This window comes from Rhipicephalus microplus, chromosome 8 (genome assembly GCF_043290135.1).
Source record: "Rhipicephalus microplus isolate Deutch F79 chromosome 8, USDA_Rmic, whole genome shotgun sequence".
Classification (NCBI taxonomy): domain Eukaryota; kingdom Metazoa; phylum Arthropoda; class Arachnida; order Ixodida; family Ixodidae; genus Rhipicephalus; species Rhipicephalus microplus.
This window is the reverse complement of record NC_134707.1, coordinates 59581518-59601831: the sequence shown is the minus strand read 5'-3', so window position 1 is coordinate 59601831 and position 20314 is coordinate 59581518. Positions and strand designations below refer to the sequence as shown.

Below are 20314 nucleotides of genomic sequence, written 5' to 3'. Positions count from 1 at the left end.
ACGATGATAAAATGGGCATACATACACACATCACATTGAGATTTCGTTGGCAAACATAGGTACAGTCACAAACCAGTTCACGAAACAATTGATTTATATATATGTGAAACACAACCAGACAGTGACATCCCAGTTGTTAATGGGATATCTATAACAATGCGAACAATACAATAGTAAAATCACAAGAAACAACAGAGCATGAGTAATACTCAATAACATAAAATAAAACCTTGTTCGCTGAGTTAACACTTCACTTTTTTTTTTCTTTTTTTTATTGGGGGCATTTTCTCCAGGAAGGATAAAATGCATTCTGGTCAGTGTAAAGAATATAATTATCTGATTTGTCACTTCCAATTTGTGGTGTTCACAGCCGACCATATTTAACTTCTTCATAGACAGGCAAGATATAAGGTCTGTTATGCTGTCACTTTTCAACTTGTTGAAACTGAAGCAATAGGCGAATACATCTTCCTTAGCTTTGAACAGGTCTCTTGGGGACTCGGACGGGTACAGAAGTCATGATTCTGCCGGAAGCAAGCTGTAATTCTGAGTAAAGCAACAACATGCTACATTCGTTGCACTTCGTATTTTTCACCACCTTCCGGGCCACATAGCCACTGACGTAATAAGTGATCAGGTAGCCACTTTTGTGTCCAATTAGATCAGTGGGGTCAGGGAGGGGTTCACGAGCAATAATAATTCCATGAACCTCTTGAGGCGCCTCAAATCTTGCAGCTCATCCAGTTATCCTGCAATTTTATTGAATCACTGTGGATGCCAGGACATAGAAGGCTGCTCGGAACTCCAGAAGGTATGTTTCCATTGGAGGGGGACTGTGTCGAACTGTATAAACTGAGGCAATTCACAGATTTCAAAAGTTGTGTCGGCGAAGGGTGATCAATCGAGCCAGACGTTTGCTTCAGAATTTCAAAAAAATGATCTTAAGTGCGTCTTCGCAGAGGCGAGACGTCATCAAGTATTTATAGCCCAATGTTTTCATGACATAGTGCCGAATGGAAAGGCGCTGGTTAGAGTGACCTGGAGTCCTCCGGCACTTGATTCACTCAGGAACCCACCCTCCTTAGGTACAGCTTTTTCCCAATTAAGTTGCTAAGAAGCCGTTGTTAACATGCTTGTAGCTACGGACGATGAATATTTCGTCGAAATGAGTTTCGCACAGAAAGAAGTTCTTTTCCAGTGGTTTGCGAGCGCGAGGAATCGTACGCTCTCAGGACTTGCGCTGTTCATTGTCGGCTGGAGCAGAGAAGAGAGACGCTTTCTTCCCTTGTTTGCGGGCCGAAGCATATCCCGCAATGCATCCAGGTGCAAAGAAGTGTCTTTGCTGCTTACTCATCACTGTTGCATGGTCACAATGGCACGTATTGATCCCGAACAAGTCCAAATAGGGAAAGCGCAGACTTTGCAGCTTGCGAGCACACGAGCAAGCGACTAAAAGTGCCGCACTAGCGGCTGACAAGCGCTCTCAACTGATCATGGTGGCGACTTGCGCGCCGCTCCACGGCCGAATGAAATATCAGCACGTCTCCTTTCAAGGCGCGGCCGGGATGGTGCACTGCTGGCACAGTGGCACCTTTCCTTCTAGCCACCATAGAGGCAGGCAGCAGGTGTTCTGTGGGCACATGTAAAGAGTGCGCAGCGCGCCCGCTCCAGCTAGAGGTACTGTATATGCTACCTTGAAAGCATTATACAGTAACTAACTCGAGCCACGAAGAGTAGGGCAGCACCGAAGCTGTTATCATGCAGTAGTGATTTCTTTCCTGCTGTCCGTGACGGTGATAAGTGGTAGGTGTTGTGTGGATTAGTCGCGGAGTCTGGCCTGGCCACAGAATACCTTGCGCCGAGGGAGCAGTGTTTGCCTACAACGCTTGCCATGGGTAAATCAGGGAAGAAGCGCACGGCCGAAGAAGAAGCCGCTTACCGCGAGGCTCGGCGTGCAGCGGATCGTGAGCGTTCTCGTCTACGACGATTAGATCCCGTTTACATGGCCACTGAAAGAATCAAGATGCGACAACGAAGAGCGGACCCGGAGTATGCTAAGCAAAGGAGCGAGAGAGAGGCGGCACGGAAGCGAAATCAGCGACAATTGACCGGTTTAACGGAGTATCAGCGATGGAAGGCCCGCCTTGCTGCCGGCGTTACACGTCCTAGGTTGCACGTGAGTTAAAGGAAGAACTTTTAGATGGTGGTGGTTAGAAGGGCAACCGGTAGGGAGCACTGCGCAGCGCCTATTTAGATGCCAAGCGGCTTTAGGTGGGGGCTTTGTCCATCCTTCCCGTGTGGTCCCCTCCCCTCTAGGAATCCTCTGCGCATGATAGGTGGTGAGACAGCTGCACACTCCGCTGGGGACGGCAGTTCGGCGGTGTATAACGGTGTAAGAGCCCGTGCACCTCCCCTGCGCAACGCCGCGATGAATGCCAGCGCGCCGCGGAGAAGAAGGCTCGGGCTGCGAAACGGGAGCGGCGGCGTGCCGATCCCGAACTTCGGGCTCGCGAAGCCGAAAGGAAACGGCGGCTAGCGGACCCCATTCTCCGAGCTCGGGAAGCCGAATTGAAGCGTCAACGTCGAGTAGCAGATCTCGTAGCGGCAACGCGAAGCCGAAGCGAAACGTAAACAACGAGCAGCGAATCTCGAAGCGGCGCGGCAATGCGAGTCGGCGGCGAAGGCAGCGCAATTCAAGCGCGAGTTCCTGGATAGGAGCTTCGGGCACATCTGCAAGGTATGCGACCCACTGTGGTTGTACAACAACCTGACCAAGGCCGCACTAGCATCAACGACAAACAGCACCGTCACGTCGTCATCGGTGTGCTCCATGCTCCAACAAGATCGAGTTCGGGCAAAGTGCAGCAACTACAGTGATATCCGCACAGTTGTTTATCAGCAAAGTTGTCCTCCATGCCAAATAGACCTTTTCATGCTAGCCACCCTATCCATGCTGCGCAGCTGGTGTGATGTCGGCATAGTTGTCGCTTAGCAACCATGTATGTCTACGTCCAGCTCCAGATCAACGTTTATTAATATATTTCAGTTTAGAAACTCGCCGCCGCGGCCATTGAACGCAGCCGGCCCGCTGCGGCTCCTGACATCGCGGCGCTGCAGTCGAGAATTGCGCTATCGTTGCGAGCGTCGTCTGCTAGCTCCAACGTTGCGCTTGCGCAGCGGGCTTAGCAAGCCGTCTGGTTTTATTACGCCCGTTGCAGCTTTTAAATCTTAAGCACTCCACTCTGGTGTGTGATGTTCTTAATGCGTGTCGCAACGCACCGCTGTATTATTTTCTACGCATTCGGAACATTCGAGGCCACAAGCTTATGCTTTAACTGCGCCCTGCATACCGGACCCTCGTTTGGGTTGACTGAAAGCGCGCGCGTAGCCTTGATAGGAAGGGAAATGTTTTCGTTGCCAATCAGATGTCGTAACCCGAATCCATTCGTGTTTTGATTGATTGCAAGGTTTAACGCGCCGACGCAACGCCGGCGTTTAGACGCGCCGTAGTGGAGGGCGCCGGATTAAATTTGACCATCTGGGGATCTTTAACGTGCGCCGAAATCTCGCACACACGGGCGTTCTTGCTTTTCACCTCCATCAGAAAAGCGGCCGGGAATCGAACCCGCATCCACGTGCTCAGCAGCGCAACGCCTAGCCACTGCGGCGGGATTCATGTTTCCTCGTCCTCACTAGTATTTTCATGCTTTGCATATATTTCTTGCTGGTATTTTTACTGCCAGTTTCCCACATTAGACAAAAATATCACGCGTGCATGCAACTAAGGTGAAGAACACGAGACAATCAAGTGATAAAATTCAAAATGCAATCTTTATTTACACACTTCAGGAAACAACTGTGCAATTTCAAACAAGTTTTGCCTTCTTTCTCTCTCTTTGTGCTTTGACTGCGGAGTCGTTCTCTTGGCACTTTTTGCGAGCAAAGAAATGCATTCGAGTAACTAAATAAAAATGGATCACTTTACCAGTGAATTCGCTGCAGTGTTGTGAACAGCCAACTGTGTTGGTGCCATTTTCAATAAGGCTATCAAGAACCCTCCAAAAAACATCACCAAATGTAGCTTGTTCACTTTCTTGACTCACTGTCTTCTCGATGGTACTTATGCATGCAAATAATTTTCTGGATGGGTATACAAGGCAACCAGAAACGTGAGCACGCTCAATGATTAGCAGTGCTTCTGCAGTAAGGGCATCCTGGGAACCAACGAGATCTTTCTTGCAATCAGCACAATCTGCAGCTCTGTTAACTTTAAATGCGACATAGCCAGCTAAATAATACTGTGCAGTCTCTTCTGGCGACAACACGTTGTACGTGTGATCATCGGGGAGATTGCACAAGTCATGTAATGGTATGCGTTTCAGTCGCTTCCACACTTCTTCCTTGACTGCGTTTTTTTTCTGAAGTGCCTCACGGCGCTTTTCACCAAGGCTGTCAAATGCACTAAGCAAAACTTGGTCATTGCCTCCCTCACAGTTTCCCTTCACTGCCAATTTCACTGGAGTGTAAAGCGAAAGTAGGCGAAATAACTGGCCGAAGTTTGTTACGGTAGGATGGTCTTCGTCTCCCCCAAATGATCTGACAAGTCCAAAGAACCTCTGCAAAAAATAAATGGTGTTAATAGTGCCCCGTATCAATATACAAAAGCTATATTACCTCAAGGGGATCTTGATTCAAGCTTGCTGTAAGCACGTAACTGACACCCCGGCTGTGTAGGAACTCAATTAAAGAGAGCACTGACATGAGGGTGACACAAAAAGATTCCATTGTCTGGGTGGATGCAAACTGCTTCAAATTTCGGATTGATTCAGTGTCATTCATCATTTTCAAAAAGTCTTCCAAGACCTGCAAGCATATTAAAATTGCAAAGCAGTTCATGAGAACATTGGTCAAAGTGCACTTCAAAAGCATAAAAAGAAAACTAGAAGCAACACTGTTGTGGCAATGTAGCTTCAGTGCTAACTTGAAAAGTATCAAGTGCAGAGATCTAGATAGCTTACCTTAATCTTGGGAGAGTCTCGTCTGATTCCAGCTGCTGGGACCTTGGCATTGAGGATGTCGAAAACATCATTCAGAAGTTTCGTAAATGCTTCAGTTCCGGCACTGTCACTGAAGCCAGGAACTTTCAGCTGCCTGTACACCTTCAAGCCAATAGCAACACTTCGGCTGAAAAGCTGCGAAGGAAGGAAACAACCATAATGTGCAAATGACGCACTCAACAGAAACTTACTTAACAAGAAATGGGACCTTGTATGCGGGACAGGTAGAAAATTTTATTGAAGTACAGTACCTGAGTGGCTAAACGGACATTCATTTTCTGGAGTGCCTGGGGTTTAACGTGGTACTCGGTGAGTTTTGGAACAACTCGAATGTTCGCTTTCTTTTCAGCCTCATACAGCCGCACGTAATGCTCATAGCTTACTTGGTTGTTTCCTATCTGAAATAAATTCAAGGGAGGCAACTTAGAAAACAGTACGGCAGCACAGTGTATGGTTGAGAAAGAGAGTGGCGAGATTTTTTTATCCTAGCTCACCTGGGCATACTTGTGCTTCATCAGATGATTTCTAATGCACTTCATTATGTGGGGAACATCACAAATGAAGTGCAGGGATGCATCTGGTAGACAAGGATGTTCAATCTTGCACTTGGGGTCTTCAGGCTTGCCGTTGACACCGAGGTGTGTCCACATGGATTTGTTGCTCCCGGCACCATCACTGATGACTGCCAGCACTTTTGCGCCATACTGATGGAGCTGCAAAACTGTACTTATTGCAATCTTAGCTAAAATCCAGCCAGGTGCTGCTCCTTTAGTTGCATATGCTGCAACTGGTTGAATCCATGGTGCGAACATTGGGTTAAACATCACAACCAAAGCGTGATCTGCCAGCTCATCTGAGTTTGTGCTGGATACGTCCCCGTAATTGACAAAACCATCAAAGCTGTAAGATGTTCTGTTAAACTCTGTGGTCTCTCTCAGTTTAATCTCATCGATGATGATTGAGCCATATGTATGGTGCTCTGGCTTTCCATTCATATGAAGCTTGATAGACTCCAAGGCAAATTTATTCATGCCATATTCGCATGGCAGACCCCTGAGCAACTGTGTGAGGCGATTAATGCTAGGAAGGGGAAGAACCTTCATATCAGAGAGCGTCCTGTAGCACTTGGGGCTCGTTAGTCTCAGCAGCAAGCACACCATGAGCCACTCTGTCGTGTACCTGTGGCCACGTGGCGACTTAGCTGCTTGCTGCATTATGGCAGCACGCAGGGCCATTTTCTGAGGTTCAGGCAAGTCTTTCACAATGTCATCAACAGTATTTACAAAAGCATTCTTCAGCTTAATGCTCAGTCTTTGGACTTCAGCCTTTTTGCGCTCTCTGGCAGCAGTGGCACGTATGAGACGCTTTTTGAGTATACTGACTGCAACAGCCACCTTTTTCCTCGGCTGCTTTGACAGAGCCTTTTTCTTCAGTATTTTTGCCACGCCAACACACATGGCACACATTCCTTTGTCAGCATTTGTCAAAACTGTACAGTCTTTGTGGTGCACAGCTTCACTTCCTTCTGCAGATTTTCCGGAACCGCTGACCTCACTGCGGGTGTACCCAAGACAGAATTTCATACTGTGCACAATTTGCACTATCGCTTCAACGTCTTTCTGGGAGCGTACCCGCACGTCAACAAGCAACTCGTGCAGCAGTTTTCCGTTCGCTGAAATAACGTACGTAAGATCTTCTCGTATCACAACGCTCTTCATGATAGAGAAAACACCTGCGCTCATCCCTGTCTCGTAGAAAACTGCTTGCCGGCTGTTCTTTGGCTCATCTTCCACAATTGACAACTGCCAATTCCGAGGTAGCCGCAGTGAGGCACTGTTCTCGATAATGTACGCGAGATCAGTGCTCTCGCAATGACTCGGAAGCTCATTTGGCTCTTCGGGAGGTGGGTGGCAAGACACAGTCTCTGCACGCCGACAAGCACTTACTCTCTTTTTCGGCGACCGCCGCCTCTTCCGTGCAGAAGACAGATAGCTGGGTAAGTTCGGGAATTGCGTCGGAACGACACCACTTTTCAGAGCCCATGCACCCCGCTCAACCTCCACCACTTCACCATTGATGATATGCTTATATGTTTTCGTGATGTCTGCCGGCTGAAAGTGAACGTCGCACACCTTGCATGTTTTGCTGAGCAACTTATCAGCGCGGGGAATAGCCCTTCGCCACCTCTCAAGAAGCTCGGGGTTCGACGGTGGGGCGAAAAAGTGCCGCTTGTCGGGGTTACTCCTATATCCGCTTGTGCACCCAGGCACAAAACACGTCGGCATGTTGGCTGAATGTTATGGCATTTCACATGTGAAGCCTGGGACACGGCGAGGAATCGGACAGCACTTCGTGGGGGAGGGCGGCTGGCCTTGAATGCCGGCGACTTAGTTGACTGTTCGTAACAGCGAGCAAATCTATCATCGGCAGTCGCTCACTCACAGCACAAACACAGTTCACAACCTCAAAACAAGAAGAAAACAACGAGCAAATCTATCGGCAGTCACTCCCTAACAGCACATACAAAGTTCACAACCTCAAAACGAGAAGAAAACAACGAGCAAATCTATCGGCAGTCACTCACTAACAGCACATACACAGTTCACAACCACAAACCGAGAAGAAAACAACGAGCAACCCCACAGCACGACCCAGAAAACCATGGCCACTGGCACACCAAAACGCTCGCGTGCACCGGCCGGCCCGTCGGCACCGCGCAAAAGTCGACTGCAGCGCCCTCACACTCCCTAGGAGTAAGACGCGCCCGGCTTCGGCGGCGGAGTTTCGAAACTGAAGTATATATCTAAACGTTGCTCCAGATCTTCTCTGTAGGGGCGCGCCAGCGCTTGCTCGGCCAGTGATGCCAACCCTAGGGATTTATCCCTAGATCTAGGGGTTCTAGATGCGGAGCATCTAATACTCGAGGCTTGTAGTGTGGCGCCGTCCGCAAGCTTCCTCCTCCTTCTTCCACCATCTGTGCATCCCTTCCTCTACACACCGCGCGCGCTTCACTCCTCCACCATCTGTGCACCTTCCTTCTCTACACACCGCGTGCGCTTCTCCTCTTCACGAACATTCGCTAGCTGTATAATGTAGCGCGCATGCGCCGTCGCGCTTCGAGAACATCGGCAGCTGACGCGCGCGCATGCGCCGTTGCGTTTTTCCCCTTCTCGAACATTCGACAGCTGACAGTGCATGCGCCGTCGCGCTGTATATATACTCAAGGTCGGCGCTCGCTCGCTCAGTTGCCGCTCGTCGGTTGGTTTGTACGGCGCGTCGACGTCCAAGGTCACGGTGAAATGAATTCCAACGAATCCACAAACACAATGATCGACGTCCCTTCGACCAGCGCCGCCCTTTCGCATACGTGTGTACGTGTTCACTCATTTAACACCCCCTCCTACAACCACGTTAACCAATTTAGCCATCGACCCAAGTAAGTCGCAATTTAACACCCCATTTCACAACCACGTTAACCAATTTAGCCATCGACCCAAGTAAGTCGCACTTTAACACCCCGTTAACCAATTATATGCTCCGCATCCTCCTCAGTGTTCCCCCGAGGGAAGCTGCGGGCAATTTTTTTTTGTCTCTTTTAAAGATTTGGCGTCTTTTTTGTGAAATCTAGGGATTTTTTAGAGTGTTGAAATGGAACGCTATGCAGCTTAATGACTGGTGTTGCTGAGTAACCACGTGTTTTTAATAATAAGTAACTGCAAAGAATGTAATTTTTTGCTAATTTCTATTTTTCATTTCTAACTTTCCTTCGCTATTTCTATTTTTTTCGTTTAAAAGAGCATTGGTGTTGTGCAAGCCGAGAGAGGGCGACTTTGGTTCTGTAACGCGAGCATTGAGAAAGTAATTTCTTTTTCTATGACGCGCGGTTCTCGCAGTAACAACCTCTGATGTGTGCTGTCGAAGGAACTTGTCCGAACTTGTCGTCGCGAGTGACAACTTTTCTTCGCAAGTGAAGTGCAACTGTGGAAACTCTGAGGTGTGCTGTACACTCGAAGGAACTTTTCCGAACTTGTCTTCACGAGTGACTACTTGGCTTCGCGAGTGAAAGTGCAATTGTGACTTACAGTGCACGGAAAAATGCGCGAAATTCACCTCCGCCGCGCACCTTCACTGTGCAAAGTGAAGGCGCGCTCCATGTGAAATGGCAACTTCTGGACGAAGAGACTTTGAGCAAGGTGAGCCGAGTAGAAAGAAAGCGAAAGCATACTATCAAAAATATTTGACGAGATGGGAAGCTGAACCAAAGTACAAGGGATGGCTAGCAGCGAGTAAAAAAGGGCCCCTGTACTTCTACTGCAAGTCATGCAACGCTGATTGCAAAGGTGGAAAATGGGAAATTGACCGCCACCTCGCAAGCTCCAAGCACAGGAACAGTGCTGCAAGCTTGCAATCGACCCGCACGCTGACATCTATGCCTGCAGTAAGTGGGCAAACTCAGCTAGACAAATCTGTCAAAGAGGCGGAAATAAGGCTTGCAGCGTTCATCACAGGGCATAACCTGCCATTTAATGTCATGGGGCATTTAGTTGACGTCAAAGCAGCATGCGATGATTTTCAAATTGCAAAGAATGTGAGCTGTGGCCGGACGAAGTGCACTGCCATCGTAAAAAATGTTCTTCGAGAGCAGAGTCGCCAAGACATCTGTGAACTCTTGCGCAGACAGAAGTTCTCTCTGCTTGTCGACGAATCTACTGACAACGGAACAGTGAAGCATCTCTCCCTTGTTGCCCAAGTGATGAATGCCAACGGCGACGTAGTGGATGCATTTCTTGACTTGGTACCAGTCAGCGACGGAACCGCCCAGTCTCTCTTCAGCAGTCTGAAGGCAGTCTTTACTAGCACAGAAATTCCATACGAAAGAAACTTGATCGGTTTCGCGGCGGACGGAGCAAACGTGATGATGGGTGCTCATCATTCCGTCGCATCGATGCTGCAAGCACAAATTCCAGGAATTTTCATTCTGAAATGCATTTGCCATTCCTTCCATCTCTGTGCCTCCTACGCGTGCAAAACACTACCGAGAGGAGTGGAGGATCTGGCCCGCAATGTGTACAACTACTTTTTGTCTCCCAAGCAGACGTCTGCATACCAGGAGGTCCAAAGGCTCGCAGAGGTGAAGCCACATAAGCTACTGCACCCGAGCCAAACCAGGTGGCTGTCCCTCCAAGTTGTTGTTACCCGCCTACTTGAGCAGATGCCGGCCTTGATTTCATTTTTCAAAAAAGCAGCCACTGAGGACCGCGTGCTTGCCGCAGAAGCCATTCTCGAGAAGCTTAGCAACCCGTCGACTAAGCTTTACCTCGAGTTTCTTGAGTACGTGCTGCCCTTTTTTACAAACCTAAACAAAGAAATGCAGTCCGAGGAAACCAGAATCCACTTGCTGCACGAAAAGGTTTCGGGCACGCTAAAATGCATACTCGAATGCTACATCAAGCGGGACTACTTGGAGGCCACGCCGTTGTCCGATGTGCAGTACAAAGACCCCGCCAAGTTCCTGCCACTAGAGGAAATATATCTCGGAGCCAAGCCAACTGCAGCGCAATCCGGTGGCACACACGGCCTAAACGATGACCAGATTCACAACTTTAGGCTGCGGTGCTTAGAGTTTTTCATCGAAGCCGCTCGTCAGATATACTTGCGGTTCCCCCTGAAAAGTCACCAGTTGAAGAACCTTCGAGTCCTGGACCCGAAAGTTGTCATGGGAAAGACGATTCCATCAATCGCGCCCCTTGCGGTCTCATTTCCCCTGATCGTGAGGGAAAATGAAAAGAATGAACTGGACAGGGAGTGGCGTCTCCTCCGCAACATAGACCTGAGTGAGCACGCTGGCTTGACTGCGAGCGAGTTTTGGCACGCCATATCCCAGATGCGAAGAGGCGATGGATCACAAGAGTTTCCCCTGTTGTCAGCGTTTATGAAAAACATTTTGTGCCTACCACACTCCAGCGCTGCGGTCGAACGTGTGTTTTCGCAAGTAAATCTGTTGAAAACAAAGCAAGGAAACAGGTTGTCAACAGACGCGTTGTGCGGCTTGCTGCACGCAAAAAGAACCTTGACGGACAGCTCCTGCTACACCTTCCAGATCACTCCATCGCATTTGAAGCGGACGAAGAAAGAAATGTATGGTGATTAAGACTTCAAAGGGTTACGTGTCACGATGTCCAGCATTTTCGTCGTCCTGCAAGCCTCGGCCGGCTGCCTCAGTAATTTGCGCATACAGAGAAGAGACTGTTGCAAGAGCATTTCAAGAGGTGTTGCTGTGAAACCAGAGTCGTCTGCTCGAAGAAGCGAATTCACATCGCTCCACAGAAAATATTGAAAAAAAGAGCTGCAGTTGCTGCTAGTAAGCTATATCTTAACTCTAACTAGATTCAGAGCAAACGAGGCGAAGAGCAAGCTGCGTTTAGACTAATAAAGGTGAATACCAACGTGCGAAAAGAAAAAAAATGCAATCTGGGGATTTTGTCTGCTATCTAGGGATTTTTGAGGGGTCATTCTAGGGATAAAGCGTTGCCTCAGGTTGGCATCAATGTGCTCCGCCGTGTTCGGGCAACACCACCAGGGTACGGTTCAGACATTCGGAAGCAACGGGTCGGCCGTGCAAAGTTCGCACAGCCGAAGAGAAGGCCGTTTACCTCGAAGCTAGGTGTGCTGCGGCCCGAGAATGTAACCGTAAATGGCGATCGGATCCCGACTATGCTCGACGGGAACGCGAAGCGAGCGCGGCGAGGAAGCAAGCCAAGCGAAGTTTGCCAGGTGTGAGTCGAGCCGAGCACAATTATGTGACGAAAGGCCCGCCCTTCTACCCTGAGGGGCCACATCCAGGTGTGCTCGCAATTCTGGCTTTGGGGTTTGACCTAGGTCTGTTGCAGGCAGAGAAGGATTTTATGGGGGGGGGGGGGGCAGCGGCCTGAAGTAACTCCGGAGGGGGTGGGGGTCCTGACATTTTTGTTTTTTGTAGCAGGAAGAAGCCGTCAAGCATAAATAGGAGTTATGTGTGCTCGAAATGGTCCCACTCATTTATTCTAATTGGTGGTAAGAGGTGGACAAGCACTCTTAAAGGGGGGGGGGGGGAGAAGACTGGTGCTGACACAGGTTTTGGGGGTGGGGGGAGCGATCACCCTCCCTCTGGATCCGTACTCATGACAGGCTGTAGTTTTAACAGCAAAGGCTGTTGAAATCAGAACACCGGTAACGTGCGGCGCCGTAGTTCTCTGCCGCTAGTGTCCATAACCAGTTTCGCAAGAAGAAAAAAAAAACTAGATAAAAGACAGGAAGGACACAATAGGATTCGAACCCGGGTCCGCTGCATGCCAGCCCAGTATACTACCACTGAGCCACTTTTTTTTTTTTCTTTATTGCCTTCTTGACTACAGGTCAAGCTAATATGACAATCACTATTACACGTGTTTCATGCGTGACAACGCGTCAAACAAAGATATTACATCTTCATTACAGTCGGTAGTCTTATACACATCTCGCACTTTTATAACAGCTTCCACGAAACACTCATTAACGGATAGAACTCTCACATCACAGTGTCTGTACGATAGCATACTACGCCAAACCGAATGAAGACCAAGTACAAATATAACATCCAAATTTTGCACAGAACTATCACAAGGCAAAAAACGAATTCCATATGAAGTAAGAGGTAAATCTTTTTTTAAAGTTCTCTGTAAAATGTCCCAAAAGAAAATAGCGTTCTTACAATCAATAAACACATGTTCAATGGTCTCAGGTTTGTTACACAGGAGACAGCTGCTTCCCCATGGTACATACATCTCTCTCTCTTCAAGCCACGTTTTTACTGGCAAGGTTCCCGTATGAAGTTTAAAAAAGAAGGTTTTCACATTGGGTGGTGTACACATGATTTTCACTCGCTTTAGTACGTCATGACCATATGATTTTTCATACCTTGAACGGTACAGGGGCACAGGAAAAACATTCTGTATTAGGTCTTTCATAAGGCGCTTTCTTTTCACATTAGTTAGGTAATCTATCGAAAACCTCGCCCTTAAGAAACGATATGAGAACACAACTTCGCGCAAGAACGGTGACAAGGTGTGTCGTTCTCGCCTGTCTGAAGATAGAAAGAAGTCAGGCATGTGGTGTAACAGTGTTGTTTGAAATAAAGAACGTAAAAAAGAGTCTCTCTGGTCCCTAATGAGCAGGAAACGTGATATAACTTGGTTAAGAAACAGATGGCACAGAGACAGCCCTCCCTGCTTAACTCGCCGAAACAAGTTCGTTCTAGATGTTCTCTCCCACGTAGAGCTCCAGATGAACGGGGCGAATATCCTGTGGACTTTGTGAATGGTTTTACGCTTACAACTAAGTACTTGCAAAAGGTACATAATTTTAGCAGCCAGAAATACGTTGCATACAGCTGACCGAGAGAAAATTGATAAGCCACGACCACCCCATCCTTCGGCCGTCGCGGGCAGTTCTTCAGCCTTTTCAAGCCAAAATGCTTCACTGTCTTGATACCTGTCCAATGGTACCCCAAGGTAACGACTAGGCATTGTGAGCCACTGAATATTTCCAAAAGAACTGGGCGTAAAGTCCCAATTACCATGCCATAAACCAATGCTTTTTTCTTTGTTCATTAAACTTCCACTCGTGTCACAAAACCTTTGAGTGATTTTTAATAACGAAGTGACACTCTCTCTATCAACTGCAAAAAAGGCAATATCGTCGGCGTATGCCAAAACACGCACTTCACATGACTGCAACCTGAAACCATTAATCCCTGCATGGTGAATCACTTTCTGACACAATGGTTCCAAAAATAGAGCGAAGAGCAAAGGACTTAAAGGACACCCCTGGCGCACGGAGGAAAGTACTTGTATGCGCTGTGAGAGTTCTCTATTTACAATTAAATTTGTGGTTGAATTTTTATATGCCAATTTAATACCTTTACATATGATCGCACCAAGACCAACGTACTCAGCTAGCATGAAGAGTATATTGTGTGGAACCATGTCGAAAGCCTTGGCTAGATCAATTTGCAACATAGCTACTTTTAGAAGCGCAGCGTCACAATACTCCAAAATGCTCCTGGCAACATGAATATTCGTGAATATGCTCCTACGCTTGATGCCGCAAGTCTGATGTGACCCGACCAACTTGTATATAACTCCTTGCAACCTCCTAGCCAGAACTTTCATAAACACCTTATAATCTACATTTGTTAGCGTGATTGGCCTGTATCCTGTCACTTTGCGTAAAAATGTTGCTCTTTCCCTTTAGGAATCAGCACGGTGTGCGCTCGATTAAACGATGGAGGCAAAGCTCCGCGATCTAAAGACTCTGAAAAAACCTCATGCAATGCGGCGGCCATATCCTCCTTGAACGCCTTGTAAAAGGCGGCATTAATGCCATCTGGACCAGGTGATTTGCCCATGCCGAGATCATCGATGGCCTTCTCAATTTCCCCTATACTAATAGACATTTCCAATAAATTTGTGTCCTCAGCATTAAGTGTCGGCATTTCTATCAAGAACTCATCTACAAAACCCGGCTCCTTTAGTTCGCGATAAGCGAACAAGTCCTGATAATAGTTTTCAAAAGCTTTCATAATATCTTTATGTTCTTTCAATATTTTACCATTCCATTCTATCTCTAGTATGTCGTGAGCTCGAGCATATGCCTTTTCATCTGACAAGGCTCGCTTTGTCGGGGCTTCACCTACGAGGTATCTCTCAGCTCTTGCTCGTATAATTGCGCCTTTATATTTATCTTCTTCAAGACATTCAATTTTGTTTTTGACAACCTGCACTTGATGTGTGAATAAGCCCGGGTTTTCTGCTTCAATATTCACCAAATCATTTAGCTCTGCCCATAGCTCACGTTCCTGTTTTCGAGCTTGGTACTGCATGTAGCAACCACACTCTATTGCATTCATTTTTATCTTTTGCTTAAATAATTCCCATCTTTCCGTGGCACTCCTTTCTGCGTTTTTGAAAAAATTCTCGATTTCCTTCTTTGTCTTATCTACAAACCCTTCGTGCGTAATTATCTTAGTATTCAGTTTCCATGTTTCCCATACAACCTTCTTTTTGCACTTTCTACCTATCTCAAACAAAACTAAGCAATGATCACTGAAGGAAACAGCATAAACGTCATAGTTCTGACATAAAGGTACTATCTCAGAACAAACATATGCTCGATCTAGTCGTGCGTGACTCGAACCTTGAAAATGTGTGAAGTGCTGGCGACTGCCACCCATCACAAACAGAGCTACGTCATGTAAAAAGTACTTATTAAGGCTGTCTCTAAGCAACCCAACGCTTTCATCACCTAATTTAGCAGTATACGTGCAATCTTCTTGGGTCAAAACACAATTGAAGTCACCCAACAGAACCACACATTTCTGACATTCAAAGTACGCTTGCATTTCCCGAATAAACAAACATCTGTCTCTCGAATTTGTAGGTGCGTATACACAGATAACTCTAAATTTAGTGATCCCGTAACAAAAGTCACACAAAACAAAACGCCCATGTAGGCAACTTTTGACCTCTTCCACTACAATACCAAGAGAGTTCTTGACAAAAATAATACATCCGGCTGATGCTCCCACTGCATAGCTCACACACGCATTGTACCGCAATGAAAATTCTGCTACCAAGCTATCAGTTGCGTCCTCAGTACTAACTTTAGTCTCCTGGACCGCGAGCAAGTCAAGGTCTTTTTCTTGCATCAAGCGTTTCAACTGGTACTGTTTGCGACGCGTTCCTAGACCACGTACATTCAGCGTACCAATGCGTAAAGGCGCAGTCATGCTAGCCATGTTGATGACAAAGATGAAAACTACAATGCTGCGCTTACCGTGTCTCGTAAACCGTGCAGTGGGAAAACCGGGGTCTTACGCGTCTAAGTCGTGTCCCCGAACCGGCGACGATGACGCCGACCGGGTTTCGAGGGCATATTTTTTACTCTTAGCGCCCGTGACGCGATGCCACAGACGCTCCGGGCGTTTCAGGTTGCGTTCCGTGCTCTCCACTCGGTAACGCTTGCTGCGTCCCGTGGTCGCTTCCGGAGACTTTGTGCCGGCTTCTGGCGTAGCGATTTCGCCACTGGTACCCATATCTTCCTCCATCGATTCTTGAATGTCCTGCTGGCCGCCTGTTGCGGCCAACTCCTCGGATTCTTTCGTTGAGTCTTTGCCATCTTGCGTTGTCGCGTCGGCTGTCTCTTCTCCAGTTGCCTGAACCGCGGCGTCGGGTCCCACGGCGTTGCTACCAGGGGCCAACTTCTCAGCCTCTTCGGCGTCCATTAGATTATCTTGGGCGTCGTCTGTTGGCAGCACGGTCTTCGTAACTCTGGCATAACTCCTGACGCAATCTTGACTTTCATGACCAAACGCTCGGCATACACCACAGCGGGGAGTCTGGCAGTCTCGTCGTATATGTCCTTGCATGTGACACCTTAGGCAAAGCGGTGCCCGACCCGGGGCCACAAGAAGGACGGTGCCCCCTCCAATCTTAAAAAGGTGCGGCAAGTCTTCTAGCACCATGCCTTCCTTCAGTTTCAGTCGCACCACCCTCGTCGTCGATATCGCGTGTTCAAAGCCCGCGACGGTCCAGTTGTCGTTGGAAACCTCCAGAACTTCACCAAACTCACCTAACGCTTGTCGAATGCTCTCATTCGAGACCGCAAAGTCAACCCAGTGGATCTTCACGGTTACATCATGTTGGATAGGGTCGATGATAGCACAGAAGCCACCCTTGACTCGGAGTCCACCTGTTTTGAGTAATGCTTCTTTGTCATCCTTGCTTCGCATCTTCGCCAGCCAGATGTGATTCATCTGGAAGGCTCCAATGCCAATGATAGCCTTGATGAGTCCCACTTCTTCCAACGGGGCCCGAAAGTCTTCCAACCGGTATGGTCTTTTTTCCGAATCCCCGTGCAGAAACACACACTCTTCCATACTGTCACCCGACGGCAATGTAGGCAACAAAAACCGGTAATCCGATGGTGCAGAAGGGAACCTAACACCGCGGCCAGCAGCGGCCGCCGAAGCACCTCGCACGGAGCGAGCCATCACACGTCCGTCTCCCACCGAAGCCGAACGCAGAGTACTACCACTGAGCCACGGCAGTGCATAGAACTAATTTCTAAACTGGCCTTAGGTAGGCTTGATGTCGGGAAGTAATCACGCTAATATGAGTAATTAAGTGTTTTAAAACATTAAAAAAACAACCAGGCACCACTCCATGAAAACTGGGTAATGAGTGAGTTCCAACCCATTAAAAAACTTGTTCTTGATCACCTATTAGCTGTGGTGCATACCCCCTTCAGGCATAATTTTTCGATGTCGTCAGTCACTGAATTAAAAAATTGCACAAGGTTTCTAGCAAGTGAGTAGCGGATACAACAATTCTCCGAAGAATGACGAAAGATAGCATAGAGAATGCTGGCCATCTACACAAACATTATGATTATGGCCTAGTGGGTACCCAGCAAGCATACTTGCAGCAGTTACCCAAAGAGTGTTTAGAAAAGGCTCTGAAAAGCCACTCTTCTAGCTTTCGCTGCGACTCGGCTGCTCGTTCAGTGCAGACCTGGCAATTTTTTAAAGGAACCGACAACTGTCCAAAACATGAAACGAGATGACTGCACGAATGGAAAGATTGTTTCTCATAGGGACTCAGAGCAACCTTGTTTTTCTCGTGAGAAGTGGAGTTAGATATTTATTTATTCATTGAAAATTGTGAGAAATGGCCTGTGGCGTCTCCTGGAGTCGTAAACTATTATTCGATGTACTCTGTCACGTGATCGTAGACTAGTATACATGGTCAATATTTTATTGTTAGTATTGGAAGATTGTTTGCTTCTTCAGAGTAAAAGATATTACTTCATAAAAATGTACATATAAGCCTGCGTTAGTAGTACGTGTTGAAGTGGCGTTGCCTTTGCATGACGTAATCATCCCATGCTCGTCAGCGCTTCTTGAGCAATATTTCTGCGTGCTCATGAAACCATGCATGCAGTATATAGGTCACTAAGATTTTGGGGTGACGTGGTTCTTATACCTACATTTTGTCTCAGAAATCACGTGTGCTGCTGCTCGGCACGGCCGCGCATATGTGCAGTGACGTTTTGGTGACTTGGCTTGGCTCCTGTGTTGAGAGAGTGATGATGACTGGGACAAGCCATCCACGACACAGGCACGTGCAATGCAGTACAAATACAGGGAAGGTGTATAAAGCCACATGATCTCATTGTAACGGCTTGTTATATTCAAAAGTAGTTGTAAAGCTCAGAATAAATGTGGCTAAGTGTAGTTATGAGAACTCCTGCGAAAGCACGACATCATGTACAAGTCACTAGAAGGGCTACCGCCATCACTATGAATGCTCACTGGACAAACAGGAAAATCAGTATTCAGAGCCTTTCAGATCGAAAAATACTGCTTTTAAACAACTACATGCTTTTGGGATTAACTACTGCCACAACGAACACTACGAAAGGCAAGCCGGAAAACACTGTTGAAAAAAATGCATAGTCGGTCCCTTTAACTGTAATCTGTCTATCACGCTAAGCTCGGTTCGATGCAATACAGAACACATGAAATGCTGGCAAGTGCTGTGGGTCGTCGACCAGCTTTGCCGTTATTTAAGCTTCAGACGACTAGAGCGAACTTTTTAAATGCGGAGCATTTCTTAGTCATGCGATGTTGCACTTTGGCGTCGGCGTTGTCTACACCCCCACTGCGCATGCTCGGCTCGTCTCGTCTTCCTCGAATGCGGGCGGTGTGTATATAAGCCGCAGAGCGCGCGTTCGGGATTGAGTGAAGGGCGTCTTTACTTGCCTGGCGCTTGACTTAACGCTTTCCTTGACTCGAGTAGACACAACATTCATGCCTTATCCCCCCACTTAGCGACGGATTTACTCAAGTCCCCCCCCCTCCTGTAGAATGATGAAGGCGCCAATTTTTTTGTTATTTCGCAGCCTTGCATTTTGAAGTACACGAGTACATAAACAAGTGTAAGGTACTTTGTGGTACTTTCATCCTTTGACCCCTCTTTCTGCCGCATAGCCTCCTTGAGAACCTCGTTGTGGCTGCGGGTTTTACAAAATTAAATGCTCGCACCCGGTGCACATGTTTTCATGCCGGGAAATCCGAGGTGAGGAGAGAAAGTCCTTAAGATAGAAAGCTTTTGTCCATGGCCAGCGCAGACGACCCGAAAGCGCAGCCTACCAATTCGAAAGTTGTGGATTTGTACCCACTATAAGTCTTTTTAATGTATCATAATTGTTACCAGACAGATAAAAGCAAGAAATGTTCCCTGTGGTGTCCCACTGCTGAGGTCACAGAATCAAATCTCTGTGGAAATTTTTTATGAAGGCGAGAATGACATAGGCCCATGTACTCGGGTTTAAATGCATGATTTATGTCCCTATGTGGTCGAAATTTGTCAAGCCCTTCACTGTGACATCTCTCGTGGTCATATTATTTTGGGACATTGAACTCCAACGAAGTTATCTCTCTTGGATTTATTTTGGTGTCTAGCGTTTTTTGTCTAGTATCCAGTATTTTCTCGGTTGCCTTGTAGACGCTCATTCCCACTTACATTTAAAGCGCAATCTTCAGGCATACTAATTCCCAGTTCAATGTAGTGAAATCGGCTTTTGCAGTTAATGACATTGTTGGATGCCTTATATCACATTCTGCTTTTCCTGCCACTAGGTTGCATCATCGGCTTGACCAACAGAAGTCGCTCAATATAACCGTTCTTTGCAGCGCAACCAGTACACATCGTGTGAGAAAACCGTGTCCAAATCAACAGAGGCTAATATAGTCCCCAAGATACACCATGTATCGACGCAAATTGAGAAATGAATTCAAGGTTTCTCAAGGTTTTCGCGATCGTTGGATCGCTGGAGCTATCTCGGCAGCGGACGGCTCGCATACCCTTGTGTACGCGCTGCGCTCTCAACGCGAAAAGAATGTGCGAGAGCGTCCTTGGAGGGCTCGTGCTCTCTTAAAAGAGCGTTTTGTAGAGTTGCGTGAGATTGAATCCTGAGGAGTTACCTGCCAGCCTCACTTCGTATAGGATTACAATTTCTTGCTATCGCATTCATTGATTCATCCTTGCTGGGAAACTGCCACTATTTTTTTTTCGCTGTGCGCTCTCAGTCGCGACAAACTTGCGCCGGGATTTCACACCACCGTTTGAAATCGGGGACGTGCGCTTGATTGAGCGTTCGTTTACGACCGTACGATTTGA

General features: G+C 47.5%; 1 protein-coding gene across 4 annotated transcripts; it reads left to right on the top strand.

Moving 5' to 3' along the window:
• Positions 1–1846: 1846 nt before the first annotated feature.
• Positions 1847–19939, top strand: LOC142769070 (uncharacterized). 4 transcript variants are annotated; one of them, XR_012885636.1, is made up of 2 exons: positions 1847–2176; positions 19828–19939. XR_012885636.1 is itself a non-coding variant. In XM_075871923.1 (2 exons), the coding sequence occupies exons 1-2, from the start codon at positions 1892–1894 to the stop codon at positions 19789–19791; spliced, it is 303 nt and encodes a 100-aa protein (XP_075728038.1). In that variant the 5' UTR covers positions 1847–1891; the 3' UTR covers positions 19792–19913. The 4 variants fall into 4 exon arrangements, 1 of the variants encoding a protein (XP_075728038.1); XM_075871923.1 differs by having other exon boundaries at positions 19774–19913; XR_012885638.1 differs by lacking the exon at positions 1847–2176 and adding an exon at positions 10893–11900 and having other exon boundaries at positions 19828–19919.
• Positions 19940–20314: the final 375 nt, after the last annotated feature.